This window comes from Phocoena phocoena, chromosome 10 (assembly GCF_963924675.1).
Source record: "Phocoena phocoena chromosome 10, mPhoPho1.1, whole genome shotgun sequence".
Lineage (NCBI taxonomy): Eukaryota > Metazoa > Chordata > Mammalia > Artiodactyla > Phocoenidae > Phocoena > Phocoena phocoena.
In genome coordinates this window covers 73,709,403-73,717,471 of record NC_089228.1, presented here as the reverse complement: position 1 = coordinate 73,717,471, position 8,069 = coordinate 73,709,403, and the positions used below count along the sequence as shown (strand labels likewise).

Below are 8,069 nucleotides of genomic sequence, written 5' to 3'. Positions count from 1 at the left end.
GGTTTATGGCTCGGGAGCTGAATTTTCTGGGAGAAGCTGGAAACACAGCAGTGGGAGGAGGTTTGCAGGGGGAGGCGATGAAGTCACTGTAGGACCTACTGAGTTTGCAGCATCCGCAGGACACGTGAGGAGTTGGAGTGGAAATATAGGACTGGAGGATAGGAGAGAAGTGGGGCTGGAGATGGAATTTACTAGCTGGAAACAATGGGGATAGAGAACCTTGCCCAGGGTAGGCATGTGGAATGAGAGAAGAGGACGCCGGGTCACCCGGGAGAACACCAGCACTAGGGTCCTAGTGGCAGCAAACTAGAATTCCCACTGTCATCAGATGGCTTAATAATAGCTTATTTGCCTTTAATAGGTACGCTTTATAGTGGGGAAAAATACATTAAAACAAAAGATTGTTACCTTGACTTATTTTCAGTTTCTGCTATGTTGTGTCAAAGGACTCCCTTAGCAGACACACTCACTTGTACCTTCTGGTTCTCAGCGACATGTAGATGGGACATTTGGTAATCAGCGTATTCTGGGGGAGCAGGTTTTGCAGGCTAGGCAGTGGGCGAGGCCTGGCCCATAAGGTATTCCCTTAATCCTCAGAGGCCTTTTGGAAACCGAAGGCTTTAAGTTAAGTCTGCCATGCAGTTTGTTGTAACAGAATATCAGGTCCTCTTTAAAACCCATCCAGATCGAGGTCCTGACCCGGCAGCAGAAGCCGTGAAGAACTGTGAGGGCACTGCCTTGGGCACAGAGAAGCCTTCCCAGGCGCCACCTCTGTCAGGGCCCTGCCAATGTGCACGCTGCCAAGCCTGGTCTGGCAGAGGCCTCTGAGCCCTGCCCAGCAGAGATGCAGACCTCAGACTCTTTTCCTCTTCCACCAGCACCACTGGGAGCCTTGGTGCGATTCAGAAGATGACGCGGGTGCGTGTGGTGGACAACAGTGCCCTGGGAAACACCCCGTACCATCGCCCTCCTCGCTGCATCCACGTCTATAACAAGAACGGGGTGGGCAAAGTGGGCGACCGGATCCTGCTGGCCATCAAGGGGCAGAAGAAAAAGGCACTTATTGTGGGGCATCGTATGCCTGGTCCCAGGATGACCCCCAGGTTCGACTCTAACAACGTGGTCCTCATCGAGGACAACGGGAACCCTGTGGGGACCCGAATCAAGACACCCATCCCCAGCAGCCTACGCCAGAGGGAAGGCGAGTTTTCCAAGGTGCTGGCCATCGCCCAGAACTTTGTGTGAACAGAGCCCAGGCACCGGCTGCCTGGGGGCTCATGGATGGAGCCGTTCTGAGAGCTGTGCCTCTGCTGAGAGGGAGCCCGGGGCGCAGTGTGCTGTGAGAAAATAAATGATTTCCTGTACGTTTCTTCCTGAGCTTTCTGGGTGTGGCCATGGGGTCAACGGTACTGAAACAGTTAAAAGGTGCCCTGTGACGTGGTGGTCTTTGCCTGCAATAGCCTATGAACTCACCCAGGATTATCAGGCTCTGGAAAACTGGGGTACACGCCAAATGCCAGTTTGTAGATATGCAATGGAATATCACTTTCTAGCCAGGCAAACTGTTTATTTGCCTTCCAGAGTGTCATCTTCCTGTGTCAGAGGGCCGGAGGTGCTAAATGGGTATGAAGGTGACTGGGTTGCTGGGTAAGCGTGAATGGAGCCGGGGGACCATTTCCTCCAGCACAGCGTGGCCTCCAGCCTCCGAGAGAACCTGCACCGTGATCCTTCCTCCACCATGGGGTGCCCTGTGCTAGGCACCAGCTGCTTCTCTGTGCCCAGAGCAGACAGCTTCCTGCCTTGACTCCTGGGGAAATGCACTGGCTCTGGTGTTTGCAGAGCACCAAATCGTGGGCCTGTGCAGGGGATTCAGTGACAGTTTACCTCCCATTTGTTTGTTGGTCTCCTTGGGGAGTTTCTGGGGCGCTCCCTTAGTTTCTTTAAATGGAATCTCGTCAACTCATTTCTAAAGTCACTCCTTTATTCATTCAAACTGTCCTGGGCACTTCTCATTAGACATTCCAGTGGCCTCTGAGAGGCAGAGTTGCTTGATGATTAAGCACATGCTCTGTAGCCAGACTGCCTGGGTTCCAATCCTGACTCCACCACTTACACGTAATGCCTGTGGGCAGGTTATTTTGCTTCTTACACCTTCTCCTTCTTACACCTCCTCACCTGTAAAATGGGTACATGATAATGGTACCTGCTTGATAGGGTGGATGTAAGAAATGAGTTTGTGCCTATGAGTACCTGGTGATAATAAGCACTTGATAGGCATCAGCTGTTTTCTGTCATCATCGCTCTGCAGCTGCCAGCGCTGGGAAAGAGAGGTGAGGATAAGTACATGTCCATGCTCTCCTGGGCAGATTGACACAGATCACCTAATGACTCCAACACATGCGGATCCCCAAGTGTAACAAGTGCCTCCGATGGAGAGGTTAGACTTTTTCCATGGGACAGGAGGCGGCTTCCCTGAGAAAAGTTTGCATGGTCTGCCTTTTGAAGAATGAATAGGCATTGTGATAGAAGTCAGAATAGTGGCTACCTGGGGGGGGCGTGGGGAAGAGCATAGACCACAAAGGTCACAAGGGAAACTTACGGGTGTTGGAAACGTTCTAAATCTAGATCTGGGTGGGAGTCACGTGAGTGTATACATCTAAATAATTATTGAGCTGTATACTTCAGTGCACTGTACCGTACACCTTAGTAAAAATAAATGGACAGGCATTAGTTAGGTGATAGGATAGGGGAAAGTGTTCCAGGCAGAGGGAAGAGCATATGCAAAAACCCTGTGGCAGAAGGGAATGGGGTGAGTCCCAGGGACTCAAAGGAAAAGCCGATGTGGCTAGAGCAGGGCGAGCAGGAGGAATTGTGGTGTGGGATGGGGCTGGAGAGGCAGGGCCAGCCAAGCCTGGGAAGCCTTCCTTATCCTGAGGGCGTTGGGACGCTGTTGGAGGGTATTCAGCAAGGAGGGTCAGGGTGGTGGGAGGGGAGATACGGTTGGATCGACTGTGGAGTGGGGCTGAGGGGGTCCGGAGTGGACGAGTGTAGGCTTTGCATGATGATGACCTGCTGGCCTAGGGCGGTGGTGAAGGAGGGGAGCAGAAGCCTTTAGCGGGTGCAGTTGACTGGGCTTGGCAATGCGTTAGGATGGTGGGGAAGGGCCAAGAATGTGTCTCAGGTGTCCAGCTTCCGCGCCTGGATGGTTGGTCTTGCAGAACACCGAGCTGGGTGCTCTGGGAGAGGCCCGAGGGTGGGGGAGGGTGAGTAGCTGAATGGCGTCTGAATGGAGGCACCTCTGAGATGTCCAAGAGGTGTCAAGTAGGTAGCTGGATGTAAGTAATCTCTTAAATTGGAATAGCACTCGGTGTCTATTTTGAAAGCATTTGTGTGTACGTGCACTCTTGGTGTTCCTCACGGTTTGGCGGCCACTGGTCCCGTGTTTTACCTGAGGACACCGAGTTTCAGAGGTAATGTGATTTTTCTGCAACTAACAGATGATCAAGCTGGTCTCAAAGCCAGAGCCTATGACTTCACCGCAGGGGTCTTCCCACAATGTCCGGGGGTCTTACTTTTGTGGTTGATGAGTCCTTGCCATCTCGAGCTGATTCTCACTAGCTGTGAGTCTAGAGGATAATAATCTGGTTTTCCCGAATTCAGTGGGTTCACTTGGAGCCTCACCAGCTCAGCCTTGACTGCTGGGAAGCGAAGGCTCTTCTTTTTCCGTCTTCCTGGTCGGGGCGTGCACCGCTCCCCAGTGCTGCTCTGATTAAAGGCTGATTCAAGGTCCCTCTGGGTATTTTAGGAGCTGGCAGCCCTCTTCACCGGGCCCTCTGGAAGGGCCGGCAGGCTCTGGCTGACCTGCTCTCCTGCAGCGGCTGACGCTGGCCACGGAGGAGGAATCGCCTGCACCGGGGCCTGCTTTGCCAGGGGCGGGTGTCTCCCCAGCTGCAGCAGCTGCTACTCAGCGAAGTCTTAATTCCTCTGCTTTCTGGGCTGCTTCCCGAAGGCTGGGGCAGGAAGAGACCCCTGTCCTTAGGGAAAGGAAGGGCGGGATTGACATTCTCAGCCTGGCACCACCTGCTCAGGGCACGGCCTTCGCTCTGACCAGGGCAGCTTGACCAAAGCTGCCCTCTAGCTTTGAAGGGCACTCGCTGTCTAGGGTCGGGCTCACTTCTTCCCCTGCCCTTAGTCAGCAGAACGTGCGTCCATCCTTTCACGGGTCTACAGGGCACCAGCTGCCCTGCTCCAGCCCCGCTCCCACCTCCCTCCTGTTGAGGTTTGCGGGAGTCTTGTCCTGCCATCCCCCCTCAGCTCAGGTCTTCCATGGGCTTAAACACTCTTCCCAAGGTGTTCTGTGCTGACCGCTGGAAGGCTGTGGTTTCCAGGGGCTGGGGGCCAGAGACTGCTCCCCGACTGTGACGCAGGCCCTGGCAGCACACAGCCCAGAATAGCCTCAGCTCTGCTGCTTTCCCAGCTGCCCTATCACTTTGCAAACTGGAATCTAATTTGCTGTCCACCCTCCCCGCCCCAGTCTCTCAGTCAGTACCGCTTTCTTTGCTCATGAAATATTTATAATCACAGATTATGTTTCCCTATGAGTATAAACTTGCTTTTGTTTTTTTCCCTTCTATGCCCTTAAGACAAGTCAAAGAGCCTCATCTCTCTGGGTTCATAGACCTCATCCAAGTGTCTGCTGCGGCGGCCGGCTCCACCCACAGGTTGACTCCCTCTGCTGCCCCACTGCTGAAGAAACGTGGAAAGCTGTACATTGGGGTTTGTGGTTGGGAGACCTGGGTTCCAGTTGGGCCTGTGCTAACTAGCCATGTGACCCTGGGCGAGTCACCGCCTGGGGAGCTGGGGAGCTCACCCCTTGGGGGCTTGGTGCCTCCCCTGGTGGTCGCCTCCAGGGTCACCAGGCATGGCTCTGACTGCACCCTTGCCCCAGCGACCTTAGAGGGTGTGCCCTTGGCTGCAGATGGGGACCTGGCCAAGGAATGCAGGGCTCACCCTGTCACCATCAATACTCCTGGAAAAATAGCCAGAAGCCAACCACCTCCCGTCAGGGTGGCGAGGCTACAGCACTGCAGGCATGGCAGGCGGTTCCCTCCTGCAAGCCTCAAGGCCAGCCCTGCTTTACTGAGGTGCCAGGTGGGGGCAGAAGGGAGGGGGTGCCCCCTGGTGGGCAGGATGCCCCAGAGGCCTGGCTCCTCCGGAATCAGAGTGAGGAGGAGGCCCCTGCGGGGCATGCTGGGCCTCACCTGGGCACAGCCTCCTTAGCGTCCCTGCTCCATCCTCCCATTGCCTTTCTTGGCCGCTTGTTCTCTCTTGTTCTTTCTCAGTTGCTGAGAATTCTTGTTTTTGACGAAAATTGCATGATATTGGAATCAAATGCTTACCTGAAATTCAAATCTGTCCCAGCAGCTGCATTTCTTTCCTTCCCCTAGTCTTGTGATTCAATCTTTTAACAAAAAATTTCAGGATTTCATTTTATTCTTTCCCACCTGGAGGATGGATCACAGTTCAGTTCCCCTCAGTATTTTGGACACTTGCTGAATTGTTTTGCCAAATATTAGGTAATTTTCCAAATTAGGTGGACTTCCTAGGCTCAAAGTGAAAATGAGTTCACTTCTCAGTTTTCAGCATCAAGCCAGTTTCATTATGATTTTTTAAAGCCAGTGGTTTCCAGCCAGATTTGGTGATAATCTGTTGTCACTTGCTTGATATCATGACAAGCTGTCTTGTAAGACATACCACAAGCTTTTTCTTTCTTATTTTTGGCTGCGCTGGGTCTTCGTTGCTGCGCGTGGGCTTTCTCTAGTTGCGGTGAGCAGGGGCTACTCCTCGTTGCGGTGCACGGGCTTCTCATTGCGGTGGCTTCTCTTGTTGTGGAGCACGGGCTCTGGGCACGCGGGCTTCAGTAGTTGCAGCATGCGGGCCCCAGAGGGCGCAGGCTTCAGTAGTTGTGGCACGTGGGCTCAGTAGTTGCGGTGTGTGGGCTCTGGAGCGTGGGCTCAGTAGTTGTGGCACATGGGCTTAGTTGCCCCACGGCATGTGGGATCTTCCCGGACCAGAGATCGAACCCGTGTCCCCTGCACTGGCAGGAGGATTTTTAACCACTGGACCACCAGGGAAGTCCGTGCTTTTTCTTTTTTTAAATGAAAATGAATTTAAACTTATTTTGAGAATTTCATAAGAACCCTTGAATAATTGGGATACCCCTGGATATTATGAAACTGCTTGGCAGTTGATTTTAGGCCAAATATTTATATGACAAACAGATGCAGCTCTCGGTCAATCGAGACTGATGATCTGGTGTGGGATCAGAGCCATCCTGCCCTCTCCCTGCTCTGGGCTCCCTGGTGATTTGTACCACCTCCTAGGGCTGGAAGAGGAGAGAAAGAGAGACCTTCTTTCCCAGTGCTGGCCTTTTCAAGGGATGCCATGCCTGGCCTCCCACGGTTTCCCAGGCTGGGAGTGGGCAGTACTGACCCATCCCCATGGGCTAACCCAGTGCCCTTCCTGGCTGGCACAGAGCAGAGCTTTCGTTTGTTCATATACCTCACTGGCACTGTCCTTACCCAGTTACATTAGCTCATCGGTTTGCTGCTAGCTCTGGTTAAAGGTTCGCTAGCGAAGAAGAATGAAACCCTTGCTTCAAAAGAGATTTTAGAGTTGTCTGTGGATTTCGTTTCTCCAGGCTGGGTCCCTACAATAGACAGACGATTAAGAATGACTTACATGGTTCTCCATTTATTTGAACAGTGTTTGCTGCAGATCTGCTGTCCCATAGGCTTACCTTTGTAATTAATTAAATTGCTTTCTAGTAGGTAACTGCTTGCAGAGAGACAGTCCACCTATATATATTTTTTCTTTTGTAAAATAAAAAAAATTAATTTTAGTCTTACCCATTCCCTTTATTTATAAGATGTATTTATGGTTTTAAAAAGTCTGGTGCTGAAGCACTTAGGGAGTGAAGTGTCATGATATCTGCAAGAAATTACCAATTGATACATCTAAATGAGGAGTATATGGAGATTATACTATTTTTTCAACTTTTCAAAGGTCTGACATTTTCAACATGTTAGTAATAAAAGTAATAAAAACGAATGACTGCTTTTTAAAAAATAAATTCTGGGAGGAGGAATCAAGATGGCAGAATAGAAGGATGTGGCTCTCACCTCCTCCCACAAAAAAAATTCTGATGATAAAACCAAACCTGTGTGTGAAACGTGTTTGCGTTGGCCGGGGCCCTGGCTGGCCCCCAGGGCTGTGGCTGTGCGCTGGCCGATGGGGCCGGGACAGTTCAGGCAGCAGGAGCCAGGGCTGCCAAGTCCACTCACTGCTGCCTACGCCCAGCTTCTGACCTGGCCGTTCTCACCATCCTCCCCACTTCCAGGCCAGGGCTTGGGTTGTATTCTATAGGAACGTGGCTATATTATTTCTTTTAACTCTGTGTTCCCAGCACCTGGCACATAGTAGGTGTGCGGTAAATGTCAAACTAATAGATTTCCTCTGTTCAAGTCTGTGGTGCGCTTTTCAAGGTGAGGAGAACTTTGCGCTTCCTAAGTAACACTGTTAGTCGATGTGTACTTTGTTTTGGGGAAGGCATAGGGTACCTCTCTCGCCAAGGGCATGTCATAGCTAACCCACCTGTGGCTTGAGTTCATTTCAAAACAAAACTGGGGGTTTTGTCTCACCCACGTGGTTTGAACCTTTCACTATGACTGTGTAGACTTGGGGGTTGAGGAGCCCCCGAATGCCACAGAGGAAAGTAGCAGATTCAATCAGACCTTGGGTTTTCTGGTGCCTAGTCCTGTTCTTTTCCACAGCATCACTGAGCACTTTCTTTCACCGCTGAGTTTAAAAACATGATGAAAAAAAGAATAAAAAATAAATAAAAACATGAGGAACTTTCTGAAAAATACATTTGGATGGGGCCATATGTACCCAGCTGGTAGGGGTAGGAAGCAGCATTGCTTATGAGCAGCTGGCAGGATTGGAGCTCCCTGGTGAGCATATTTCCCAAGGTGTGGTGACCAGGCTGTTGGGTGTGCAGCGGTGATGGG

At 51.6% G+C, this 8,069-nt stretch overlaps 1 protein-coding gene across 2 annotated transcripts in view; it reads left to right on the top strand.

Moving 5' to 3' along the window:
* The window catches only part of MRPL14 (mitochondrial ribosomal protein L14), an 11,504-nt gene extending 10,140 nt beyond the window's left edge, over positions 1-1,364 (top strand). Inside the window, exon 3 of one of the 2 annotated variants that reach the window (XM_065884611.1) lies at positions 879-1,364. In XM_065884611.1, coding sequence (XP_065740683.1) covers positions 879-1,245 — 367 coding nt within the window. In that variant the 3' untranslated portion in view covers positions 1,246-1,364. The remainder of the gene's footprint in view (positions 1-878) is intronic. The other variant, XM_065884610.1, reaches the window with a different exon arrangement.
* The last annotated feature ends 6,705 nt before the right edge of the window (positions 1,365-8,069 follow it).